The following is a 27923-nucleotide window of genomic DNA, read 5'->3' on the forward strand; positions in this document are numbered from 1 at the left end:
AACGACAATGACAATGATGACGATGGCAACGATGACAATGATGATATAGATGACAATGATGACAATGACAATGATGACAATGACAACGATGACAATGACAACGATGACAATGACAATGATGACAATGATAACGATGACAATAATGATGACAATGATGACAATGACAATGATAACAATGACAATGACAATGATGACAATGATAACAATGACAATGACAATAATGACAACGATGACAATGACAATGCTAACAATGATAACGATGACAATGACAATAACTATGACAATAATGACAACGACAATGATAACAATGACAATGACAATGATGACAATGATAACGATGACAATGACAATAATGATGACAATGACAATGATAACAATGACAATGACAATAATGATAATGATGACAATGAGATATCGATGACAATGCTAACAATGACAATGATGACAACGACAATGATAACAATGACAATGACAATGATGACAATGATGACAATAATGACAATGATGACAATGACAATGATAACTATGACAGTGACAGTGATAACGATGACAGTGACAATAATGATGACAATTACAATAATGACGATTACAATGACAATGATAACAATAGTAACGATGACAATGACAATAACTATGACAATGATGACAACGACAATGATAACAATGACAATGACAATGATGACAATGATGACAATAATGACAATGATGACAATGACAATGATAACGATGACAGTGACAATAATGATGACAATTACAATAATGACGATTACAATGACAATGATAACAATAGTAACGATGACAATGACAAGAACGATGACAACGATGACAACGATGACAATGACAATAATGACAACAATGACAACAATGACAATGATAACAATGACAATGACAATAACGACGATAACGATGACAATGACGATATCGATGACAATGACATCGATCATTATCAATTTGTTTATTTGGATTCTCTCATTGATCCATTCCTGGCTCAATCCCCAGGTGTGACCTACCTGAGCTTCTCCTGATCCACTGAGGGGACCTGGAGGTGACTGAGTGACACTGGACCTGCAGGGCACCTGCTGTGACACCTGGCACTGCACCTGGCACCACACCTGGCACCTGGCATGATCCTGGTGTGACACCTGGCACCTAGCAGGACACCTGGCAGGACACCTGGCACTGCACCTGGTGTGATCCTGGTGTGACACCTGGCACTGCACCTGGCAGGACACCTGGCACTGCACCTGGCACCTGGCATGATCCTGGCACTGCACCTGGCACCTAGCAGGACACCTGGCACAGACCCCTGAACAGCACCTGGCACTCAGGATGGCACCTGGCAGCACACCTGGCATGGGACCAGCACCTGGCACAGCACCTGGCATGATCCTGGTGTGACACCTGGCACCTGGCAAGACACCTGGCACTGCACCTGGCACTCAGGATGACCACCTGGCAGGACACTTGGCACCGCACCTGGCACTGCACCTGGCACCTGGCATGATCCTGGTGTGACACCTGGCACTGCACCTGGCACTCAGGATGGCACCTGGCATGATCCTGGCACTGCACCTGGCACCTGGCAGGACACCTGGCACAGACCCTTGAACAGCACCTGGCACCAGGATGGCACCTGGCAGCACACCTGGCACAGCACTTGGCACCTGACAGAGCACCTGGCAGCACACCTGGCATGACACCTGGCACAGCACCTGGAAGGTTACCTGGCACAGACCCTTGAACAACACCTGGCGCTCAGGATGGCACCTGGCAGCACACCTGGCACGGGACCCAGCATGGACCCCGGCACCTGGCACCTGGCAGAACACCTGGCATGATCCTGGCACAGCACCTGGCACCTGGCAGAGCACCTGGCAGAACACCTGGCACCTGACATAGCACATGGAAGGACACCTGGCACTGCACCTGGCACCTGTCATGATCCTGGCACTGCACCTGGCACCTAGCAGAACACCTGGCACAGACCCCTGAACAGCACCTGGCACTCAGGATGGCACCTGGCAGCACACCTGGCATGAGACCAGCACCTGGCACAGCACCTGGCATGATCCTGGTGTGATACCTGGCACCTGGCAGGACACCTGGCACTGTACTTGGCACTCAGGATGACCACCTGGCAGGACACTTGGCACCGCACCTGGCACTGCACCTGGCACCTGGCATGACACTGGCACAACACAACACCTGGCACAGCACCTGGCACCTGGCATGATCCTGGTGTGACACCTGGCACTGCACCTGGCACTCAGGATGGCACCTGGCATGATCCTGGCACAACACCTGGCACAACACCTGGCATGATCCTGGTGTGACACCTGGCACTGCACTTGGCACTCAAAATGGCACCTGGCACAACACCTGGCACAACACCTGGCACCTGTCATGATCCTGGCACTGCACCTGGCACCTGGCAGGACACCTGGCACAGACCCTTGAACAGCACCTGGCACTCAGGATGGCACCTGGCAGCACACCTGGCACAGCACTTGGCACCTGACAGAGCACCTGGCAGCACACCTGGCATGACACCTGGCACAGCACCTGGAAGGTTGCCTGGCACAGACCTCTGAGCAACACCTGGCGCTCAGGATGGCACCTGGCAGCACACCTGGCACGGGACCCAGCATGGACCCCGGCACCTGGCACCTGGCAGAGCACCTGGCATGATCCTGGCACAGCACCTGGCACCTGGCAGAGCACCTGGCAGAACACCTGGCACCTGACATAGCACATGGAAGGACACCTGAACAGCACCTGGCACCTGGCATGATCCTGGCACTGCACCTGGCACCTGGCAGGGCACCTGGCACAACACCTGGCACTGCACCTGGCACTCAGGATGGCACCTGGCAGCACACCTGGCATGGGACCAGCGCCTGGCATGATCCTGGCATGACACCTGTCCCATACCTGTCCCTGTCCCACCCCCCTGCACAGGTGACCCTGGGACAGCAGTGGGGACATCCCCTGTGACCGCGGGGACAGTGCCACCCCCTGTCCTGAGCTCCTCTGTGTGTCCATCCCAGTTCCATCCCAGTTCCATCCCAGGGTTCATTCCCAGTCACCCCCAGTCCCTCCCAGTCCATTCCCAGTCCATCCCAGTCTCTCCCAGTCCATCCCAGTCCATCCCAGTCCATCCCAGTCCCTCCCACTCCCTCCCAGTCCATCCCAGTCCCTCCCACTCCCTCCCAGTCCATCCCAGTCCCCCCAGTGCCCCCCTGTTCATCCCAGTCACCTCCCAGTTCCCTCCCAATGTCCATCCCAGTGTCCATCCCAGTCGCTCCCAGTCCCCCCCAGGCCCCCCCAGTCCATCCCAGTTCCATACCAGTTCCATCCCAGTACCTCCCAGTCCCTCCCAGTCCATTCCCAGTCCATCCCAGTGCCCCCAGTGTCCATCCCAGTCCATCCCAGTGTCCATCCCAGTCCTTCCCACTCCCTCCCAGTCCCCCCAGTGCCCCCCAGTTCATTCCAGTTCCCTCCCAGTTCCATCCCAGTGTCCATCCCATTCCCTCCCATTCCCTCCCAGTCCATCCCAGTTCCATCCCATTCTCTCCCAGTCCATCCCAGTCCATCCCAGTTCCATCCCAGTCCATTCTCAGTGTCCATCCCAGTCCCCCCAGTCCATCCCAGTCCATCCCAGTCCCTCCCAGTGTCCATCCCAGTTCCCTCCCAGTCCATTTCCAGTCCCAGTGTCCATTCCCAGTCCCCCCAGTCCACACCAGTGTCCATCCCAGTCCATCCCAGTCCCTCCCAGTCCCCCCAGTGCCCCCCTGTTCATCCCAGTCACCTCCCAGTTCCCTCCCAGTGTCCATCCCAGTCCCTCCCAGTCCCTCCCAGTCCATCCCAGTCCCCCAGTGCCCCCAGTCCATCCCAGTCCCTCCCAGTTTGTTCCCAGTCTCTCTCAATCCCATTCCCAGCCCCCCAGTCACCCCCAATCCCCTCCCAGTCCATCCCAGTCCATCACAGTGTCCCTCCCAGTCCATCCCAATCCCCTCCCAGTCCCCTCCAGTCCATCCCAGTGTCCATCCCAGTCCATCCCTGTCCATTTCCAATCCCCTCCCAGTCCCTCCCAGTTCCCCCCAGTCTCTCCCATTCGCTTTCCCTTTCGCTTTCCCTTTCTCTTTTGGCCGCGCGGCGACAAAGGGACAGAGCAGCGACACTCCGGTCACCGCGGGGGTCCCGGTGGGTGTTGGGTGTTGTCACCTCCCCTGTCACCTCCCCTGTCACCTCCCCTGTCACCTCCTGTGTCACCTCCTGTCCCAGGTGGGGTCCCGCCCGGGTTGGCTGCAAGCTGGGGGGTGACAGGGGGTGACAGAGGTGACAGGGAGGTGACAGGGAGGTGGCAGGAGGTGGCAGGAGGTGGCAGGGGGGACAGGAGGTGACACGGACCGAAATTTGGGGACGCGGGGGGGGATGGGTGGGACATTGACCCCTCCCCCCACCGTGGGAACCTCTGGCCGCTTTGGCGGGAAAAGGAAACGGAGGGGGGAGGGGACAGCGACAGCTTGGGGACATCCGGACAGTGCCACCACCTAGCCTGGGGACATCCCGGACAGTGCCACCTCCAGTTTGGGGACACTCCGGACAGTGCCACCCCCACCCTGGGGACACCCGGGCAGCTGAGGGGGGGTGACACAAGTGCCACCACTTCCCGCGGCCACCGGCAGAACCGGTCAGGCGACATCTCCTCCTCGGTGGCCCCGCAGGTGGCCCCGGGGGTGGCAAAAGCCACGCGGCGCGACAGGAACGCGACCAGGTGACCAAACCCGCGGGTGGCTGTTTGTCACCCGCGGTGGCGGCGCGAGTGGCCCTGGGCGAGTGGTGACACCGGTAGCCCCCCGGCCATGAGCGGTGGCCACGCCGGGCGGGAGGTGGTGGCCTTGGCGACATGCGGAGGTGAGGGGGGGGGGGGGTGGGGGTGGCGGGGGAGGTGACAAGTGGCGCCGGAGGGGAGGTGGCGCGGGTGGCGCTGGCACTGCCCAGCCCGCGGGACATCGGGGCGAGGTGCCACCAGAGCCACCAGCGGGGCCACCAGGGGGAACGAGGCCCCAGGGCACCGAGGGGACAATGCGGGTGGCACTGCCAGCGCTGGGGACGTTGGGGACATTGGCACTGACCCCTCTGGGTGACACTGGGAACATTGGGGACACTGGGGTGACACTAGGGGGACACTGAGGGACACTAGGGGACATTGGGGAACACTGGGACCCCTCTGGGTGGCACTGGGGGACATGGGGACATTGGCACTGACCCCTCTGGGTGGCACTGGGGACACTGGAACCCCTCTGGGTGGACACTGGGGACAATATTGGACACTGGCACTGACCCCTCTGGGTGGCACTGGTGGCACTGGGGACACTGGGACCTCTCTGGGTGGCGCTGGGGACACTGGGGGGACACTGAGGGACACTGGGACTCCTGGATGGACACTGGGGACAATAGTGGACACTGGCACTGACCCCTCTGGGTGACACTGGTGACACTGGGACCCCTCTGGGTGGACACTGGAGACCCTGGAGGGACACTGGCACTGACCTCTCCGAGTGGACACTAGGGACATGGGTGACACTGGAACCCCTCTGGGTGGCACTGGTGACACTGGGACCCCTCTGCCTGGGCACTAGGGGACACTGGGGACATTGGCACTGACCTGTGTGGGTGGCACTGGGGACACTGGGGACACCGGGACTCCTCTGGGTGGACACTGGTGACACTGGGGTGACACTGGGGGACACTAGAACCCTCCTGGGTAACACTGGGGACACTGGGGGGACACTGGGGACATTGGCACTGACCCCTCTGGATGGCACTGGGGACACCGGGACTCCTCAGAGTGACACTGGGGACACTGGGGTGACACTGGGGGACACTGGGAACCCCTCTGAGTGAGCACTGGGGACACTGAGGGGACACTGGTGGCACTGGGGGGACACTGGGGGACACTGGTGACACTAGGATCCCTCTGGGGGACACTGGTGGCACTGGGGGGACACTGGGACCCCAGCCGGTCCCCACAGGCTCAGGTGACACCAATTCTGCCCCGTGGGTGGCAGGGCTGTCCCCTGGCCGGAGGTGCCACACCTGGCCTGAGTCACCTGTGCCACCCACAGCCCTGTGGGGACAGCAGGGGGTGACCAGTGCCACCAGTGTCACAAATGTCACCTGTGCCACCTGCCAGCCCTGCCACCCACAGCCCTGTGGGGACAACGGAGAGCAGGGGGGGTGACCAGTGCCACCAGTGCCCCCAGTGTCACCAGTAACCACCCAGTGCCACCAGTGTCCCCAGTGTCACCAGTGTCACTTGTGTAACCCCCCAGTGTCCCCAGTGTCACCAGTAACCACCCAGTGTCCCCATTGTCCCCAGTGTCCCCAGTGTCCCCAGAGTCCCCAGTGTCCCCAGTGTCACCAGTGTCCTATTGTCCCCCTCATTCCTAGTAACCCCAGTAGCCCCAGTGTCCCCCACTTCCAGTGTCCCCAATGTCCCCAGTGACCCCAGTGACCCCAGTGACCCCAGTGACCCCAGTGACCCCAGCACTGCCAATATCCCCAGTGTCACCAGTGTCCCCAGTGTCCCCATTGCCCCCAGTATTCCCAGTGTCCCCAGCATTCCCAGTGTCCCCAGCATTCCCAGTAACTCCAGTGTCCCCGCTGTCCCCATTGTCCCTGGTGCTCCCAGTGTCACCCCAGTGTCCCCATTGCCCCCAGTATTCCCAGTGTCCCCAGTGTCACCCCAGCATTCCCCATTGTCCCCATTGTCCCCATTGTCCCCAGTGTCCCCAGTATTCCCAGTATTCCCAGTATTCCCAGTATTACCCCAGTGTCACCCCAGTGTCACCCCATTGTCCCCAGCATTCCCAGTATCACCAGTGTCCCCACTGTCCCCAGGTGGGATCGGGCAGCTGCCGAGTCAGGTAGGAGTCAGGTGAGATCCGGGAAGGAAGCAGGAAGTCAGTCAGGTGTCACCTGTCCAGGTGAGGTTCTTACCTGCCCAGTGAGATGTCACCTGTCCAGTGAGGATGTTACCTGTCCAATGAGATGTCACCTGTCCAGTGAGGTTCTTACCTGCCCAGTGAGGTGTCACCTGTCCAGGTGAGATGTCACCTGCCCAGTGAGGTGTCAGCTGCCCAATGAGGTGTTACCTGTCCAGGTGAGGTGTTACCTGTCCAGGTGAGGTTGTTACCTGTCCAGTGAGGTGTTACCTGCCCAGTGAGGTGTCACCTGTCCAGTGAGGTGTCACCTGCCCAATAAGGTCTTACCTGCCCAGGTGAGGTTGTTACCTGCCCAGGTAAGGTGTTACCTGCCCAGGTGAGGTGTCACTGGCCACATGCAGTGTCCAGCCTTGCTGTGGCCGCAGGGCTCAGACTCACCTGGCTGGGAACCTGTCAGACCAGACTGGCCAGACAGGACTCACCTGGACAGGATCAGGGGTTGGGATTTACCTGGCCGGGATCGGGGTGGGACTCACCTGGCCAGGACTCACCTGGATAAGATCAGGGGCTGGGATTTACCTGGCCGGACTCATCCATTAGGATTTACCTGGACAGGATCAGGGTGAGACTCACCTGGGCAAGGAGAGGGTCTGAGACTCACCTGGACAAGATTGGGCCGGGATTTACCTGGATAAGGGGAGGGGCTGAGACTCACCTGGACAAGATCAGCAGCCAGGATTTACCTGGGCAAGATCGGGCTGAGACTCACCTGGGCGGGATCAGGGGCTGGGATTTACCTGGATGGGATCGGGGCTCGACTCACCTGGGCAAGGGGCGGAGCCGAGAGTCACCTGGACAAGGGGAGGGGTCAGGACTCACCTGGAAAAGATCGGGCTGGGACTGACCTGGGCAAGGGGAGGAGCCGAGACTCACCTGGATAAGATTAGGGTTGGGATTTACCTGGGCGGGATCAGGGGCTGGGATTTACCTGGATAGGATCAGGGTGAGACTCACCTGGGCAAGGGGAGGAGCCGAGAGTCACCTGAGCAAGGGGAGGGGCCGGGACTCACCTGGAAAAGGTCGGGCCAGGATTTACCTGAATAGGATCGGGGTGAGACTCACCTGGGCAAGGGGAGGAGCCGAGAGTCACCTGGACAAGATTAGGGTCGGGATTTACCTGGGCAAAATCGGGCCGAGACTCACCTGGGAGGAGTCAGGGGCTGGGATTTACCTGGATGGGATCGGGGTGAGACTCACCTGGGCAAGGGGAGGGGCTGAGACTCACCTAGGCAAGATTAGGGTCGGGATTTACCTGGGCAAGGGGAGGAGCCGGGATTTGCCTGGATAAGATCGGGGCAGGACTCACCTGGGCAGGATCAGGGGCTGGGATTTACCTGGATAAGATTGGAGCGGGACTCACCTGGGCAAGGGGAGGAGCCGAGAGTCACCTGGACAAGATTAGGGTCGGGATTTACCTGGGCAAAATCGGACCGAGACTCACCTGGGAGGAGTCAGGGGCTGGGATTTACCTGGACGGGATCGGGGCGAGACTCACCTGGGCAAGGGGAGGGGCTGAGACTCACCTAGGCAAGATTAGAATTGGGATTTACCTGAGCAAAATCAGGCTGAGACTCACCTGGGCAGGATCAGGGGCTGGGATTTACCTGGGCAAGGGGGGGGGGTGCTGAGACTCACTTGGATGAGATCAGGGTGGGACTCACCTGGACACAGGAGGGGCTGAGACTCACCTGGACAGGATTGGGGTGAGACTCACCTGGACAAGGGGAGGGGCCAGACTGAGCTGGACAGGATATGAGTCCAAAACTCACCTGGACAATGGGAGGGGCAGAGACTCACCTGGACAGGACTCACCTGGACAGGATCGGGGCAGGACTCACCTGCCCAATCTCGCCTGGCCAGTCTCACCTGCGGAAGGTCCTGCTGGCCTCTGACCCCCCAAACCCTGGACAGGTGAGGTGGTGACCGCGGCGGGCACAGGGGGTCACTGCTGGGGTCACCTGGGCCACCTGGGGGGGAGGGACAGGACTGTGTCCACCTGGCTGTGTCCACCTGGCTGTGTCCACCTGAGGTGGCCTTGGGGACACTGCAGGGACAGCAGGTTTGTCCCCTGCCTGTCCCCTGCCGTCCCCGCCCTTGGGGACAATGGCGGGGGAGGATGGCCTGGCCGAGGGACACCGGACATTCCCACGGTGGCACCTGGGACAGGGGGGAGGGGCGGCTCCGGCCACGGGGAGTTCCCACGGTGACCGGGATGGCCTGAGAGGGGGGAGTGGTCACTTCCGGTCAGGTGAGTTTCCCACGGGGACAGGGGTGTGGCGGGGATGGGGACATTGCCACGGTGGTCAGGGTGAGGAGGGGTCGCTCCGGCCACGGGAATTTCCCACGGTGACCAGCAGGGGGAGGGGTCGCTCCGGCCACAGGACATTCCCACGGTGACCAGGATGGACAGAGGGCTCTCTTCGGCCACGGGAGTTTCCCACGGTGGCCAGAATGGGGAGGGGTCACTCCGGCCACGGGAATTTCCCACGGTGACCAGGTGGGGAAGGGTCACTCTGGCCACAGGAGTTTCCCACACTGACCACATGGACAGAGATTTCTGACCACAGAATTTCCCAGGATGGACAGACGGACAGAGATCTCTCTGACCACAGAATTTCCCACACTGACCAGATGGACAGAGATCTCTGACCATGGAAATTTCCCACACTGACCAGATGGACAGAGATCTCTCTGGCCACAGAATTTCCCAGGATGGACAGATGGACAGAGATCTCTCTGGCCACGGGAATTTCCCTCACTGACCAGATGGACAGAGATCTCTGACCACAGAATTTCCCACACTGACCAGATGGACAGAGATCTGTCTGGCCACAGAAATTCCCACACTGACCACATGGACAGAGATCTCTCTGACCATGGGAATTTCCCACACTGACCAGATGGACAGAGACCTCTCTGGCCACAGAACTTCCCACACTGACCAGATGGACAGAGATCTCTCTGGCCACAGAATTTCCCAGGATGGACAGATGGACAAAGATCTCTGACCACAGAATTTCCCAGGATGGACAGATGGACAGAGATCTCTCTGGCCACAGAATTTCCCAGGATGGACAGATGGACAGAGATCTCTCTGGCCACAGAATTTTGTTCCCCACACTGACCACATGGACAGAGATCTCTCTGGCCACAGAATTTCCCACGCTGACCAGGACTCCCCGGGTGTCCCACTCCCCATTTTCCCACGGTGGCACTGACCCACGGAGTGTCCATCTCTCTCCAGGTGACAAGGCCGTGGCCGCAGTGTCCACCCCACTCACCTTGGTCTCTCCCCACAGGTTGTCCAAACTGCTCCGGACCGTCCGAACCGGACCGGCCAACCCCCCAGGACAGCGCCATGCCGTGGCCACCGCCGTCCACTCTGCCGGACACGCCGTTCCCCAACCGTCCCGTGGCCGCGGTGGCCGCGGTGGCCGAGGCGCTGCTGACCCCGGCCTACTGGACGCTTGACCGCCTGCTGGCCCTGCAGCCGACCACTGACCAGCGGTCACGGTGGCGGCGGTGGCGGGGCGGTCACTTCCTGGCCGTGGCCATCAGGGTCCTGGTGGCGCCGGCCTTGGTCCTGGCGTTGGTCCTGGCGCTGCCGCCGGCCGTCCTGGGGCTACTGCTGTGGCTACCGGCTCAGGCCAAACGCCGGCCGTTCGTCCATCAATTTTCGGCCGCCGCGGCCACGCCGGAGCCGTGGGACCCGCGGCGTCCACGCGGCTTGACCTTCCTGACGGCCAACGTGTGTCTGCTGCCCAGCGGCCTGGCCAGGTTCAGCAACCTGGGCGGCACCGGCCGGAGGGCAGAGGTCATCGGCCGGATCCTGGCGGCGACGGAACGTTCCGGAGATCGGGATGGACTGCTGGACTCGTGGGGTGGACGGAGCGGCGGCTATGGGGGAACACTGAGCGCCGGCGTGGGGCCAGGAGGAGTGGACGAGGGGTCAGCGAAGGTCAGCAGCGCGATGTGGCCGGAGATGGCCATGGGTGACCCAACACCGATGACCAATCCAACATCGATGGCTAATCCAACACTGATGGTCAGTCCAACACTGATGACCAACCCATCGCTGATGACCAACTCAACACCAAATGTTGACCCAATGCTGATGGTCAGTCCAACACCAATGACCAACACAATGGTGTGGCCAGAGATGCCAGTAGCCAACCCAACGCCGATGACCACCTCAACCCCGATGACCGATACGATGGCATGGCCGGAGATACCCATGGGTGACCCAACCCCGATGACCAACCCATGGCCACCAGCTGACTCGGTGCCAACGCTGGACTTGCCGATGACCACCCCAATGCCAGGACCTCCTCCGTCACCACTGACCAATCCGTCAGCAATGACCAACTCAACACCGATGACCACCCCAACACCAATGACCAATTCAATGGCATGGCTGGAGATACCCATGGGTGACCCAACCCTGATGACCAACTCAACATCGATGACCAACTCAACCCTGATGACCAACTCAACAATGACCAACCCAACCACGATGACCAACCCAACAATGACCAACCCAACTGTGATGACCAACTCAACCACGATGACCAACTCAACGATGACCAACCCAACAATGACCAACTCAACCCTGATGACCAACCCAACAATGACCAACCCAACAATGATGACCAACTCAACCCTGATGACCAACCCAACAATGACCAACTCAACACTGATGACCAACCCAACAATGACCAACCCAACCGCGATGACCAACTCAACCCTGATGACCAATCCATCACTGATGACCAACTCAACCCCGATGACCAACCCAACAATGACCAACCCAACAATGACCAACTCAACACTGATGACCAATCCAACCCTGACAACCAATCCATCACTGATGACCAACCCAACAATGATGACCAACCCAACAATGACCAACCCAACATCAATGACCAACCCATCACCAATGACCAACCCAACCCCACGTCCAGAGTGTCCGGAGCGTCCGGAGCGCCCGATCTCCCTGCCCGACCCCATGCCCCCGGTGCTGACCGCCCGCATCCCGCCGGACGTCGACTTCCTGTGCCTGCAGGAGGTGTTCGACGTCACCGCGGCCACCGCGCTGCGGCGTCACCTGGGCCGGCGCTTCCCTCACCTGCTGTGGGGGGTGGGGCCGGCGGGGCTGCGCTGCGGCCGGCTGAGGCTGATGGGCAGCGGCTTGCTGCTGGCCAGTCGCTTCCCGCTGCTGGCCGCCAGCTTCTGGCCCTTCCCCCAGGCCGCCCGCGAGGACGCGCTGGCCAGCAAGGGGCTGCTGGTGGCGCAGGTGAGGGGACACCTGGGGACACCTGGGGGGTGAGGGGACACCTGGGGACACCTGGGACACCTGGGGGGTGAGGGGACACCTGGGGACACCTGGGACACCTGGGGTGGGGACAGGTGAGAGGACACCTGGGGTGAGGTGACACTCAGGTGTGACAGTCAGGTGTGACACCCCCAGGTGCTGCTGGTGGCACAGGTGAGGGGACACCTGGGGACACCTGTGGGGTGTGGGGACAGGTGAAGGGACACCTGGGGACACCTGGGGGGTAGGGACAGGTGAGGTGACACCTGGGGGTAGGGACAGGTGAGGGGACATCTGGGGAGGGGACAGTTGAGTGGACACCTGGGGACACCTGGGGGGTGTGGGGACAGGTGAGGAGACAGGTGTGACACGCCCAGGTGAGGTGACACCTGAGGGAGCAGTGACAGGCTGAGGTGACACTCAGGTGACACTCAGGTGTGTCACCCCCAGGTGCTGCCTGGCACAGGTAAGGTGACACCTGGGGGAGCAGTGACAGGTGAGGTGACACTCAGGTGACACTCAGTGATGTCACCCCCAGGTGCTGCTGTTGGGCACAGGTGAGGTGACACCTGGGGTGTAGTGACAGGCTGAGGTGACACTCAGGCATGTCACCCCCAGGTGCTGCTGGCACAGGTGAGGTGACACCTGGAGGAGCAGTGACAGGCTGAGGTGACACTCAGGTGACACTCAGGTGACACTCAGTGATGTCACCCCCAGGTGCTGCTGGGCACAGGGCGTGGCCGGCGAGTGGTGGGTTACCTGGGCTGCACTCACCTGCAGGCGACAGCGGGTGAGTGGGACATGGGGACAGCGTGGGGACAGCGTGGGGACAGCTTGGGGACAGCGGTGTCCTTGTCCCTCCGTGTCCTTTTGTGTGTCACCATGTCCCTGTGTCCATCTGTCCACTTGTCCCTCAATGTCCACGTGTCCCTCTGTCTGTCCCTCTGTGTCGATGTCCCCTTGTGTCCCCATGTCCCCCTGTGTCCATGTGCACCTGTGTGTCCCCAGTGTCCCCAATGTCCCCAATGTCCCCAATGTCCCCAGTGTCCCCAAATGTCCCCAATATCCCTAATGTCCCCAATGTCCCCATATCCCATTTAAATGTCCCCAGTGTCCCCAAATGTCTCCAACGTCCCCAATGTCCCCAATTATCCCAAATGTCCCCAACATCCCCAATCTCCTCAATGTCCCCAATGTCCCCATATCCCATATTAATGTCCCCAGTGTCCCCAAATGTCCCCAATGTCCCCAATGTCCCCAGTGTCCCTAATGTCCCTAATGTCCCCAATGTCCCCAATGTCCCCATATCCCATATTAATGTCCCCAATGTCCCCAATGTCCCCAATGTCCCCATATCCCATATCAATGTCCCCAAAGTCCCCATATCCCATACCAACATCCCCACTGTCCCCAGTGTCCCCAAAGTCCCCATATCCCATACCAACGTCCCCGCTGTCCCCTCCCAGCCGATGCCACCATCCGTGACGCGCAGCTGTCACTGTCCCTGCGCTGGCTCAAGGACTTCCGGCGGCAGCAGGAGCAGCCTGGGGACATGGTGGCCTTCGATGTCCTCTGCGGGGACCTCAACTTCGACAACTGCTCCCGAGGTGCTGGGGACACTGGGGACACTGGGGACACTGGGGACACTGGGGGTGTTGGGGACATTGGGGGTATTGGGGATAATTGGGGACATCAGGGACATTGGGCATGTTGGGGACATTGGGGACATTTGGGACAATTGGGGACATTGGGGATATTGGGGACATTGGGGATATTGGGGACATCAGGGGATGTTGGGGACATTTGGGATAGTGGGGACATTGGGGGACATTGGGGGACAATTGGGGACATCGGACACTGGGGATTGGGGACATTGGGGATGTTGGGGACATTGGGGGGATTGGGGACATTTGGCGACATTTGGGATAATTGGGGACATTGGGGACACTGGGGGACAATTGGGGATATTGGGGACACTGGGGATTATAGGGGACATTGGGGATATTGGGGATGTTGGGGACATCAGGGGACATTGGGGACATTTGGGATAATTGGGGACATTGAGGACACTGGGGAAAATTGGGGACGTTGGGGACACTGGGGATGTTGGGGATAATTGGGGACATTGGGGACATTGGGGGACATTGGGGACATTGGGCATGTTGGGGACATTGGGGATAATTGAGGACATTGGGGACATTGGGGGGATTGGAGACGTTGGGGACATTGGGGGACATCGAGGTGACAAAGGGACACAGAGGTGTCACACCAGGGACACAGCCGGACGGGAGGTGACCCAGAGGTGACACGCAGGTGACACGCAGGTGACAGCAGCCCGCTGTCCCCGCAGGTGACGCGCAGAACCAGTGCCACCCTCTGTTCCGGGAGTTCTGGGATCCTGCCAGGCGTGACAAGGGACAGGAGCAGCCCTGGGCCATCGGTGGGGACAGCGCGGCCACCGGGGGATGGGGTCACCTCATGGGGCACTGGTGTCACCTCATGGGGTCCTGATGTCACCTCATGGGGCACTGGTGTCACCTCATGGGGTCCTGATGTCACCTCATGGGGCACTGGTGTCACCTCATGGGTCCTGATGTCACCTCATGGGGTCCTGGTGTCACCTTCTGGGTCCTGGTATCACCTCATGGGGCACTGGTGTCACCTCATGGGGTCCTAATGTCACCTTCTGGGGGGCTATTGTCACCTTCTGGGTCCTAATGTCACTTCCTGAGGGTCCTATTGTCACCTCCTAGGGGTCCTGGTGTCACCTCCTTGGTGACACTATTGTCACCTCTCTGGGGCTCTAATGTCACCTTCTGGGGTCCTGAGGTCACCTTCTGGGTCCTAATGTCACTTCCTGGGTTTCCCATTGTCACCTCCTGGGGGCACTGATGTCACCTCCTTGGTGACACTACTGTCACCTCCTGGGTTCCTGATGTCACCTGGGGACACTGCTGTCACCACCCTGGAGTCCTGAGGTCACCTCCTTGGTGACACTACTGTCACCTCTCTGGGGCTCTGCTGTCACCTCCCCTGCACCCTGATGTCACCTCCTGGGGTCACTGATGTCACCTCCTTGGGGACCTCACTGTCACCTCTCTGCCATCTCCCTGTCACCTCCCTGGGGTCACTGATGTCACCTCTCTGGGGACCTCATTGTCACCTCCTGGGGACACTGCTGTCACCTTCCCTGAAACCCTGCTGCCACCTCCCTGGGACCTCACTGTCACCTCTGTGGGGACAATGCTGTCACGTCCCTGAGGTTCTGCTGTCCCCTGCTGTCCCCTCCTTGTTCATCCCTGTCCCCTGTTGTCCCCTCTGTCCCTCTGTCCCGTTGTCACCTGCTGTCCCCTGTTGTCCCCTGCTGTCCCATTGTCCCCCATTGTCCCCTGCTGTCCCCTCTGTCCCCTCTGTCACCTGCTGTCCCCCATTGTCACCTGCTGTCTCCTCTGTCCCCTGCTGTCCCATTGTCCCCCGTTGTCACCTGCTGTCCCTCTGTCCCACATTGTCACCTGCTGTCCCATTGTCCCCTCTGTCCCAATGTCACCTGCTGTCCCCTGCCGTCCCTCTGTCCCCTGCTGTCCCATTGTCCCCTGCTGTCCCATTGTCCCCTGCTGTCCCATTGTCACCTGCTGTCCCATTGTCCCCTGCTGTCCCATTGTCCCCTCTGTCCCTCTGTCCCCATTGTCACCCGCTGTCCCTGTGTCCTCAGGCACTTTGCTCAATTACCTCAAGATCTACGAGGAGCCTGTGAGTGACCCGGAGAGGATGAGGAGGTGACACTGGGGACACTAACGGGGACATTAATGGGGACACTGGGGACATCATGGGGACATTGGGGATATTGGGGACACTGGGGACTTTTGGGGACACTGGGGGGAATTGGGTATGTTGGGGACATTGGGGATGTTTGGGACATTGGGGACATTGGGGGAGATTTGGGGACATTGGGGACATTAATGGGGACATTGAGGACGTTGGGGACATTTGGGATAACTGGGGAAACTAGGGACATTGGGGATTTGGGGACATTGGGGGGGAATTGGGGACCTTGGGGACATTTGGGGACATTGGGGACACTGAGGACATTGGGGACACTGGGGACACTGGGGGAATTTGGGGACATTGTGGGATTTGGGGACATTGGATACATTTGGGGACATTGCGGACAACATCCCCAACATCCCCGCTGTCCCCGCTGTCCCCTCAGGACACTGTCCGAGCCCGGGGGACGGCAGCAGTTCCTGGCCGGTCCCATCCTGTCCAGCGGTGTCACTGACCCCTCGGTCACCCAGCCCTGGAGTGGCCGCAGGGTGGACATGGTGCTGCTGAGGAGAGACCCCGAGGTGACCACGGTGAGTGACCGCTGGGGACACCTGAGTGACCCTCGGTGACCATTGGGGACCCCAGTGACCCTCAGTGGCCATTGGTGACCACTGGTGACCCCTGAGTGACCCCTGGTGACCCTCAGTGACCCCAGTGACCCCTGGTGACCCTTGGTGACCACTAGTGACCCCTGAGTGACCCCTGAGTGACCCCTGGTGACCACTGGTGACCATTGGTGACCCTGGTGACACTTGGTGACCTTGGTGACCCTCAGTGGCCATTGGTGACCCCTGGTGACCCTCAGTGACCCCTGGTGACCCCTGAGTGACCTTTGGGGACACCTGGTGACCCTGAGTGACCCCTGAGTGACCCCTGGTGACCCTGGTGATCCCCTGGGACTCCTGAGTGACCCTCAATGACCCCTGGTGACCCCGGGGACCCCTGGGCTCTTCAGTGACCCTCAGTGACCCCTGGTGACCTCTGAGTGACCCCCAGTGTCCCCAGTGACCCCCTAATGACCCTGATGACCCCTGGTGACCCCGGTGACCCCTGGTGCCCTGGTGACCCACAGTGACCCCTCGATGTCCCCAGTGACCCCTGGGACTCCTCATTCACCCCCTGGTGTCCCCTTGTGACCCCTCTGTGACCCCTGTGACCCCTAATGACCCTGATGTCCCCCTGTGACCCCCTCAGTGACCCCTACTGTCCTCTGTGACCCCTCAGTGACCACCATGAGTGACCCCTGGTGACCCTCTGGTGACCCCAGTGACCCTTCAGTGTCCCCAGTGACCCCTGGTGACCCTCTGGTGTCCCTATGACCCTCCAGTGACCTCTGTGACTTCGGTGACCCCCAGTGACCCCTGAGTGTCCCCTGAGTGACCTCACTGTCCCCTGTGACCCCTGGTGACCCCTGTGTCCCCTTAGTGACCCCCTAGTGACCCCCTCTTATCCCTATGACCCCCAAGTGACCACTGTGAATGACCCCCGGTGACCACCCCAGTGACCTCAGTGACCCCTGTGACCTTGGTGACCCCCTGGTGTCCCTCTGTGACCCCCCAATGACCCTGAGTGACCCTTGTGACCTCCCCGTGACCCCTCAATGACCCCTCTGTCCCCACAGGAGGTCACTCGCTACTCGGTCATCACCCGGCTGGCCACACTGAGTGACCACCTGCCTGTGGCCGTGCGGCTGCGCCTGGGGCCTGCTGACCACTGACCACTGACCACTGACCACGGTATGGACACAATGTGGACACGGTATGGACATGGAGTGGACATGGGATGGACACAGGATGGACATGGATGGACATGGGGTGGACACAGGATGGACAGGGGATGGACACAGAGTGGACACAGAGCTGGACGTGGAGTGGACACAGGGTGGACATGGGGTGGACATGATATGGACATGGGATGGACAGGGGATGGACATGGGGGTGGACATGGGGTGGACATGGAGTGGACATGGGGATGGACATGGAGTGGACACAGAGCTGGACATGGAGTGGACATGGGGTGGACATGGATGGACACAGGGTGGACAGGGGATGGACATGGAGTGGACATGGGATGCACAGGGGATGGACATAGGATGGACAGGGGGATGGATGAATGGACATGGGATGGACATGGAGTGGATGTGGAGTGGACACGGGGTGGACATGGATGGACATGGGGGTGGAGAATGGATGGACATGGAATGGACACAGGGTGGACATGGGGGTGGACACAGGATGGACATGGAGTGGACATGGGATGGACATGGGATGGACACGGAGTGGACACAGAGCTGGACGTGGAGTGGACATGGGGTGGACATGGATGGACACGGGATGAACATCAAGGTGGACACGGGGTGGACATGGGGGTGGACATGGAGTGGACACAGGGTGGACATGGATGGACACAGGGTAGACACAGCTCTGGACACAGCTTTGACCTCAGAGTGACCACAGCACTGGACATCACTCCAGCCATGGCTCTGACCCCAGAGTGACCCCAGAGTGACCCCAGAGTGACCCCAGAGTGACCACAGCACTGGACACAACTCTGACCCTGGTGTGACCCTGGTGTGACCCCAGAGTGACCACAGAGTGACCACAGCACTGGACACAACTCTGACCCTGGTGTGACCCCAGAGTGACCACAGAGTGACCACAGCACTGGACACAACTCTGACCCTGGTGTGACCACAGAACTGGACATGGAACTGAACACAGCTCTGACCACAGAGTGACCACAGCTCCGGCCATGGCACTGGACACAACCCTGACCCCGGAGTGACCACAGCACTGGCCACGGCTCTGGACATCACTCTGACCCCAGTGTGACCCCAGAGTGACCCCAGAGTGACCACAGCAGTGACCACAGAGTGACCCCAGTAATGACCACAGCTCTGACCATAGCAGTGGACACAGCACTGACCACAGAGTGACCACAGCACTGGACATTGCTCTGGCCACAGCACTGACCCCAGAGTGCCCCCAGCAGTGGACAGAGCTCTGACCCCAGAGTGACCACAGAGTGACCACAGCACTGGACATTGCTCTGGCCACGGCTCTGACCACAGCACTGGCCACAGCTCTGACCCCAGAGTGACCAAAGCACTGACCCCAGAGTGACCACAGCAGTGGACATGGCTCTGGCCACAGCACTGACCCCAGAGTGACCAGAGTGACCACAGCTCTGCCCGTGGTGTGACCACAGAGTGACCACAGCAGTGGCCATGGCACTGGACACATCTCTGACACAGAGTGACCACAGCTCCGGCCACGGCTCTGGACACAGGAGTGACCCGAGTGACCACAGCTTCGGCCACAGCAGTGACCCCAGAATGACCACAGCAGTGGACATGGCTCTGGCCACAGCACTGACCCCAGAGTGACCAGAGTGACCACAGCTCTGACTGCAGTGTGACCACAGCAGTGACCACAGAGTGACCACAGAGTGACCACAGCTCCAGCCATGGCACTGGACACAGCTCTGACCACAGAGTGATCACAGCACTGGACAGCTCAGGGTGTCACTGCAGTGTCACTGCCCTGGGTGACCTTGGGGACATCATTGATCCGCCATTGATCAGTATTGATCTGGTATTGATCAGTATTGGGGTGCGATTGGTCTGATGTTGATGAGGAATTGATAAGTATTGATCAGTATTGATCCAGTATTGGGGCAGAACTGGTCTGATATTAACTGTGCACTGATAAGTATTGATCAGTATTGATCCGGTATTGATCAGTATTGGTCCGGTATTGATCAGTATTGGGGTCCGATTGGTCTGATATTGACTGTGCATTAAGTATTGATCAGTATTGATCTGGTATTGATCAGTATTGGGGCGGAACTGCTCTGGTATTGATTCTGGTATTGATCCAGCATTGATCCGGTATCTGTCCAGGATGGATCCGGCATTGATTGATCGGGCATTGATCAGGCATTGATCTGGCATCAATTCAGCATTGATAAGGCATTGATCCAGCATTGATTGATTGGGCATTGATCAGGCATCGGCCTGGAATTGATCTGACATTGATCCAACATTGATCAGGCATTGATCTGACATTGATCTGGTATTGATCTGGTATTGATCTGGTATTGATCTGGCATTGAGCTGGCATCAGCCTGGCATTGATCTGACATTGATCTGACATTGATCTGACATCGATCCAGCATTGATCAGGCATTGATCTAACATTGATCTGGTATTGATCTGGTATTGATCTGGCATTGATCAGGCATCAGCCTGGCATTGATCAGCCATTGATCTGACATTGATCTGGTATTGATCTGGTATTGCTCTGGCATTGATCAGGCACAGCCTGGCATTGATCTGATATTGATCTGATATTGATCTGATATTGATCTGGCATTGATCTGGTGCTGTTTTGGGGTTGGGATGAAGTTTATTATGGAATTTTGGAAATCTTTGGTGTCGTTTGAGTTTGTTTGTCTCGATCCTTGTGGGAAAAAATGGGAATAATGGGGTTGGGATGGGATTGGAAATTGGGAATGGAAATAATGAGAATAATGGGATTGGGAAAAATGGGAATAATGGGATTAGGGTTGGGAATTATGGGAATTGGGATTGGGAATGATGGGAATAATGGGAATGATGGAATTGGGATGGGATTGGATTGGGAATGGAAATAATGAGAATAATGGGATTGGGATTGGATTGGGAATGGAATGGGAATAATGAGAATAATTGGAATGATGGGAATTGGGATGGGATTGGGAATTGGGAATGGAATGGGAATGATGGGATTGGGATGGGAATGGGAATGGAATGGGAATAATGAGAATAATGGGAATAATGGGATTGGGATTGGGAATGATGGGAATAATGGGAATGATGGGATTGGGAATGGGATTAGGATTGGGAATAATGGGATTGGGATGGGATTGGAAATGGAATAGGAATAATGGGAATAGATTGGGAATAATGGGATTGGGAAAGGGAATTGGATGGGAATAATGGGATTGGGATTGGGAATAATGGGAATTGGGAATGGAATGGAGATGGAATGGGAATGATGGGAATAATGGGAATGATGGGAATTGGGATGGGCTTGGGAATTGGGAATGGAATGGGAATAATGGGATTGGGAATAATGGGATTGGGATTGGATTGGGAATGGAATGGGAATGGAATGGGAATAATGGGATTGGGATTGGATTGGGAATGGAATGGGAATGGGAAAAAGGAGAATAATGGGATTGGGGATGGGAATGGGATTGGGAATAATGGGAATTGGGATTGGAATGGAATGGAGATGGAATGGGAATGATGGGAATAATGGGATTAGGATTGGGAATGATGGGAATTGGGATGGGATTGGGAATGGAATGGGAATAATGGGATTGGGAATAATGGGATTGGGATTGGATTGGGAATGGAATGAGAATGGGAAAAATGAGAATAATGGGATTGGGGATGGGAATAATGGGAATAATGGGAATAATGGGAATGATGGGATTGGGAATGGGATTAGGATTGGGAATAATGGGAATTTGGATGGGATTGGGGATTGGGAATGATGGGGATGGGAATGGGATTGGGATTGGGAATGATGGGAATGATGGGATTGGGATTGGGATTGGAAATGGGGATAATGGGAATAATGGGAATAATGGGAATAATGGGAATTGGGGATGGATTGGGAATGATGGGAATAATGGGAATTTGGATGGGATTGGGGATTGGGAATGATGGGAATGATGGGATTGGGATTGGGAATGGAGATGGGAATGCAATGGGATTGGGATGTGGTCGGGACAGGAAATCAGGATTGGGATTTGGGGATGATTTGGGGATTATTTGGGGATTATTTAGGGATTATTTAAGGATTATTTTTGGGGATTATTTGGGGATTATTTGGGGAATTTTTGGGGATTATTTGGGGATGATTTGGGGATGATTTGGGGATTATTTTTGGGGATTATTTGGGGTTTATTTGGGGATTATTTGGGGTTTATTTTTGGGGATTATTTGGGGTTTATTTGGGGAATTTTTGGGGTTTATTTGGGGATTATTTGGGGATTATTTGGGGATTATTTTTGGGGATTTTTTGGGGATTATTTGGGGTTTATTTGGGGATTTTTTGGGGATTATTTGGGGATTATTTGGGGATTATTTGGGGTTTATTTGGGGATTATTTGGGGATTTTTTGGGGATTATTTGGGGAATTTTTGGGGATTATTTGGGGATTATTTGGGTTTCCAACTTCAGAACTCCACCTGGAGAAGGAATGATCCGGTATTGGTTTGGTATTGATCCGGTATTAGTTCAGTATTGATCCAGCATTGGTTCAGTATTGATCCGGTATTGGTTCAGTATTGATCCGGTATTGGTTTGGTATTGATCCGGTATTAGTTCAGTATTGATCCAGCATTGGTTCAGTATTGATCCGGTATTGGTTTGGCATTGATCCAGTATTGGTTCAGTATTGATCCAGCATTGGTTCAGTATTGATCCAGTATTGGTTCAGTATTGATCCGGTATTGGTTTGGCATTGATCCAGCATTGGTTCAGTATTGATCCTTCATTGGTTCATTATTGATCCAGCATTGATCAGGCACCAATTCGGTATTGATCCGGCATTGATGCAATATTTATCCACCACTTATCTATCCAGTATTGGTTCGGTATTGATCCAGGATTGATCTGGTATCGGTTTCGTATTGATCCAGCACTGGTTCAGTATTGATCCAGCACTGATCTGCCATCAATCCAGCATCAATCCAATATTGATCTGCCATTGGTTCAGTATTGATCCAACATTCATCTGCCATTGGTTAGGTATTGATCCGCGGGCTCAGGGGGTCACTGTGACTCCTCCCAGAGCTGTGGGGCAGAGCCCTGTGGGGCTGGGGGGCTCTGGGGGTCTCTGGGGGTCTCTGGGGGTCTCTGTCCCTCTGTCCCACCCCACAGCAAGACACCAGGCGGGAGTTGGAAGCTTTATTGGAACTTTTGGGGAGTTTGGGGAAGTTTGGGGAGTTTGGGGGAGTTTGGGCAAATTTGGGGTGTTTGGGGAAGTTTGGGGGATTTGGGGAGTTTGGGGGAGTTTGGGGAAGTTTGGGAGGTTTGGGGAAGTTTGGGAGAGCTTGGGGGAGTTTGGGGGAGTTTGGGGGATTTGAGGGATGTGGGGAGACCCCAAAGGGGGTCAGGGGCTGCCCTATAGGGTGTGGATATCTATGGGTCAGAGGCTGCCCCATAGCAGGGTCAGGAGTTGCCCTATAGGCTGTGCGTTTCTAGCAATGTGGGGCTGCCCCATAGCAGGGTGCATAGCTGCAGTGTGGGGCGGAGGCTGCCCTATAGATTGTGCGTATCTAGGGGTCAGGAGCTGCCCCATAGCAGAGTCAGGAGCTGCCCTATAGACTGTGTGTATCTATCAATGTGGGGCTGCCCCATAGCTGGGTGCATAGCTGGAATTGGGTGCTGCCCTATAGCTGGAGTGGGTCAGGAGCTGCCCCATATCAGGGTCAGGGCTGCCCTATAGGCTGTGGGTAGCTAGCAATGGAGGCTGCCCTATAGATTGTGCGTATCTAGGGGTCAGAGCTGCCCCATAGCAGGGTCAGGGCTGCCCTATAGCTAGAGCGGGGTTTGGGGCTGCCCTATAGATTGTGGGTATCTAGGGAGAGCTGCCCCATAGCAGGGTTCAGAGCTGCCCTATAGGCTGTGGGTAGCTAGCAATGTGGGGCTGCCCTATAGGGTGTGCAGAGCTGGAGTGTGGGGTGGGGCTGCCCCATAGCAGGGTCAGGGGCTGCCCCACAGATTGTGCATTTCTAGGGGTCAGGGCTGCCCTATAGCCTGTGTGTATCTAGGGGAGGCTGCCCCATAGCGGGGTGCATATCTAGGGGTCAGGAGATGCCCCATAGCAGGGTGTGGGGCTGCCCTATAGGCTGTGGGTATCTATCAATGTGGGGCTGCCCTATAGGGTGTGCATAGCTGGAGTGTGGGGTGGGGCTGCCCTATAGATTGTGCGTATCTACGGGAGGCTGCCCTATAGAGGAGTCAGAGGCTGCCCTATAGGCTGTGTGTATCTGTCAGTGTGGGGCTGCCCCATAGATTGTGTGTATCTAGGGGTCAGGAGCTGCCCCATAGCAGGGTCAGGCGCTGCCCTATAGATTGTGTGTATCTAGGGGAGGCTGCCCTATAGAGGAGTCAGAGGCTGCCCTATAGACTGTGTGTATCTATCAATGGGGTGCTGCCCTATAGAGTGTGCATAGCTGGACTTGGGGGCTGCCCCATAGATTGTGTGTATCTAGGGGTCAGGGGCTGCCCTATAGGCTGTGAGTATCTAGCAATGTGGGGCTGCCCCATAGAGTGTGGGTATCTATGTGGGACTGCCCTATAGCAGGGTCAGGGGCTCCCCATGGATGGAGTGGGGTTTGGGGCTGCCCTATAGAGTGTGTGTCTCTAGGGAGAGCTGCCCTATAGAGGGCCTGGGGGCTGCCCCATAGATTGTGCATAGCTGCAGTGTGGGGTGGGGCTGCCCTATAGATTGTTTGTATGTAGGGCTCAGGGTCTGCCCCATAGAGGAGTCAGGGGCTGCCCCATAGATTGTGCGTATCAAGGCAGGGCTGCCCCATAGCAGGGTCAGGGGCTGCCCCATAGATTGTGGGTATCTAGGGGTCAGAGGCTGCCCCATAGCGGGTTCAGGGCTGCCCTATAGGCTGTGGGTAGCTAGCAATGGGGCTGCCCCATAGTGGGTCAGGGGCTGCCCTATAGATTGTGTGTATCTAGGGGTCAGGAGCTGCCCCATAGCAGGGTCAGAGGCTGCCCTATAGACTGCGTATCTATCAATGTGGGGCTGCCCTATAGAGGAGTCAGGGGCTGCCCCATAGATTGTGGGTATCTAGGGGTCAGAGGCTGCCCCATAGCAGGTTCAGGGCTGCCCTATAGGCTGTGCGTATCCATCAATGGGGTGCTGCCCCATCATAGTTGTGGGGCTGCCCCATAGCGGGTTTGGGGTCACAATGGGGTCAGGGACTGCCCCATACCCAGAGTTATGGGGCTGCCCCATAGCTGGAGTTGTGGGGTTACCCCATAGTTATAGGGCTGCCCCATAGCGGCTTTGGGGTCACAGTGGAGTTGTAGGGCTGCCCCATACTTCTGGGGTTACCCCATAGTTGTAGGGTCACCCCACAGTTATGGGGTCACCCCACAGCAGTTTTGGGGTCACAGTGGAGTTATGGGGCTGCCCCATAGTTATAGGGTCACCCCACAGTTATAGGGTCACCCCATAGCAGTTATGGGGTCATCCCATACTTTTAGGGTCACATAGCAGTTATAGGGTCACCCCACAGTTATAGGGTCACCCTACGGTTATAGGTCACCCCATATCAGTTATAGGGTCACCCCACAGCAGTTATAGGGTCACCCCACAGTTATAGGATCACCCCATATCAGTTATAGGGTCACCCCACAGCAGTTATAGGGTCACCCCACAGTTATAGGGTCACCCCACAGCAGCTTTGGGGTCACCCCACGGTTATAGGGTCACCCCATATCAGTTATAGGGTCACCCCACAGTTATAGGGTCGCCCCACAGCAGTTATAGGATCACCCCATATCAGTTATAGATCACCCCATAGCAGTTACAGGGTCACCCCACAGTTATAGGGTCACCCCACAGCAGCTATGGGGTCCCAGTGGGGTTATAGGGTCACCCCATATCAGTTATAGGGTCACCCCACAGCAGGTTTGGGGTCACCCCACAGCAGTTATAGGGTCACCCCCAGCTTTGGGGTCACACAGCCTCCTGCGCCTGGCGGAACTCAAACACACTGCCGCGCTCCAGGAACCTCTGTGGGGTTTGGGGTTTCCTGGATCCCTCATTTTGGGGTTTCCCGGAGCTCTCGTTTTGGGGTTTCCCGGAGCTCTCGTTTTGGGGTTTCCCGGATCCCTCGTTTTGGGGTCTCTTTGGGGCCCAAAGGTCCAGCGGCTCTGGGGGCTCCTGGGGGTCACAGGCTGCTGCTTCCTCAGGGGGACCAAAGCCTCCTCCGCCCGGGGTCAGCAACAGGAACCTGTCCTGGGGAGACAGAAGTTATAGGGTCAGGGTTTGTAGGGTCAGAGCTTGTGGGGTTATGGGGTCAGGATTTATGGGGTTATGGGGTTTGGGGTTATGGGGTTTGGGGTCAGAAGGGCCAAAGCCTCCTCCGCCCGGGGTCAGCAACACGAACCTGTCCTGGGAGAGAGATTTGGGGTCAGGGGTTTATAGGGTCAGAGTTTATGGGGTTATGGGGTTTGGGGTTTGGGGTTATGGGGTTTGGGGTTTGGGGGCCAAAGTCTCCTCCGCCCGGGGTCAGCAATAGGAACCTGTCCTGGGAGAGACAGAAGTTATAGGGTCAGCAGGTTTATGGGGTTATGGGGTTATGGGGTCAGGATTTATGGGGTTTGGGGTTTGGGGTCAGAAGGGCCAAAGCCTCCTCCGCCCGGGGTCAGCAACAGGAACCTGTCCTGGGAGAGACAGAAGTTATAGGGTCAGAGTTTATAGGGTCAGGGGTTTATAGGGTCAGGGGTGAGAATTTGTGGGCTCAGGATTTATAGGGTTATGGGGTTTTGGGTTATGGGGTTATGGGTCAGGGGGACCAAAGCCTCCTCCGCCCGGGGTCAGCAACACGAACCTGTCCTGGGGAGAAGTTATAGGGTCAGCGGGTTTATGGGGTTTGGGGTCAGGATTTATGGGGTTAGGGGGTTTGGGGTTATGGGGTTTTGGGTTATGGGGTTATGGGGTTATGGGGTCAGGATTTATGGGGTTTGGGGTCAGAAGGGCCAAAGCCTCCTCCGCCCGGGGTCAGCAACACGAACCTGTCCTGGGAGAGACAGAAGTTATAGGGTCAGCGGGTTTATGGGGTCAGGATTTATGGGATTTGGGGTTTGGGGTTATGGGGTTATGGGGTCAGGATCTATGGGGTTTGGGGTTATGGGTTATGGGGTTAGTGGGTTTGGGGTTTTGGGGTTATGGGGTCAGGATTTATGGGGTTTGGGGTCAGAAGGGCCAAAGCCTCCTCTGCCCGGGGTCAGCAACAGGAACCTGTCCTGGGGAGAAAGGTTATAGGGTCAGAGTTTATGGGGTCAGGACTTATGGGGTTATGGGGTTTGGGGTTATGGGGTTTGGGGTTATGGGGTTTGGGGTTTGGGGGCCAAAGCCTCCTCCGCCCGGGGTCAGCAATAGGAACCTGTCCTGGGGAGAAAGGTTATAGGGTCAGCGGGTTTATGGGGTTTGGGGTCAGGATTTATGGGGTTTGGGGTTATGGGGTTATGGGGTTATGGGGTTATGGGGTCAGGATTTATGGGGTTTGGGGTCAGGGGGGCCAAAGCCTCCTCTGCCCGGGGTCAGCAACACGAACCTGTCCTGGGAGAGACAGAAGTTATAGGGTCAGCGGGTTTATGGGGTCAGGATTTATGGGATTTGGGGTTTGGGGTTATGGGGTTATGGGGTCAGGATCTATGGGGTTTGGGGTTATGGGTTATGGGGTTAGTGGGTTTGGGGTTTTGGGGTTATGGGGTCAGGATTTATGGGGTTTGGGGTCAGAAGGGCCAAAGCCTCCTCTGCCCGGGGTCAGCAACAGGAACCTGTCCTGGGGAGAGAAGTTATAGGGTCAGCGGGTTTATGGGGTCAGGATTTATGGGGTTATGGGGTTTGGGGTCAACAATAGGAACCTGTCCTGGAGAGAAGTTATAGGGTCAGAGTTTGTGGGGTTATGGGGTTAATGGGGTCAGAGTTTATAGGGTCAGGATTTATGGGGTTTATGGGGTTTATGGGGTT

At 57.1% G+C, this 27923-nt stretch overlaps 1 protein-coding gene across 1 annotated transcript; it reads left to right on the forward strand.

Moving 5' to 3' along the window:
* Nucleotides 1-4133: 4133 nt before the first annotated feature.
* Nucleotides 4134-20572, forward strand: LOC146442640 (uncharacterized). Its single transcript, XM_085049877.1, has 13 exons — nucleotides 4134-4203; nucleotides 4728-4917; nucleotides 10310-12303; nucleotides 13039-13111; nucleotides 13788-13928; nucleotides 14672-14761; nucleotides 16034-16097; nucleotides 16532-16676; nucleotides 17768-17895; nucleotides 18639-19018; nucleotides 19077-19170; nucleotides 19593-19739; nucleotides 19910-20572. The coding sequence occupies exons 2-9, from the start codon at nucleotides 4866-4868 to the stop codon at nucleotides 17861-17863; spliced, it is 2655 nt and encodes an 884-aa protein (XP_084906003.1). The 5' UTR covers nucleotides 4134-4203; nucleotides 4728-4865; the 3' UTR covers nucleotides 17864-17895; nucleotides 18639-19018; nucleotides 19077-19170; nucleotides 19593-19739; nucleotides 19910-20572.
* Nucleotides 20573-27923: the final 7351 nt, after the last annotated feature.

This window comes from Lichenostomus cassidix, chromosome 2 (assembly GCF_008360975.1).
Source record: "Lichenostomus cassidix isolate B80296 chromosome 2, HeHo_3.0, whole genome shotgun sequence".
Lineage (NCBI taxonomy): Eukaryota > Metazoa > Chordata > Aves > Passeriformes > Meliphagidae > Lichenostomus > Lichenostomus cassidix.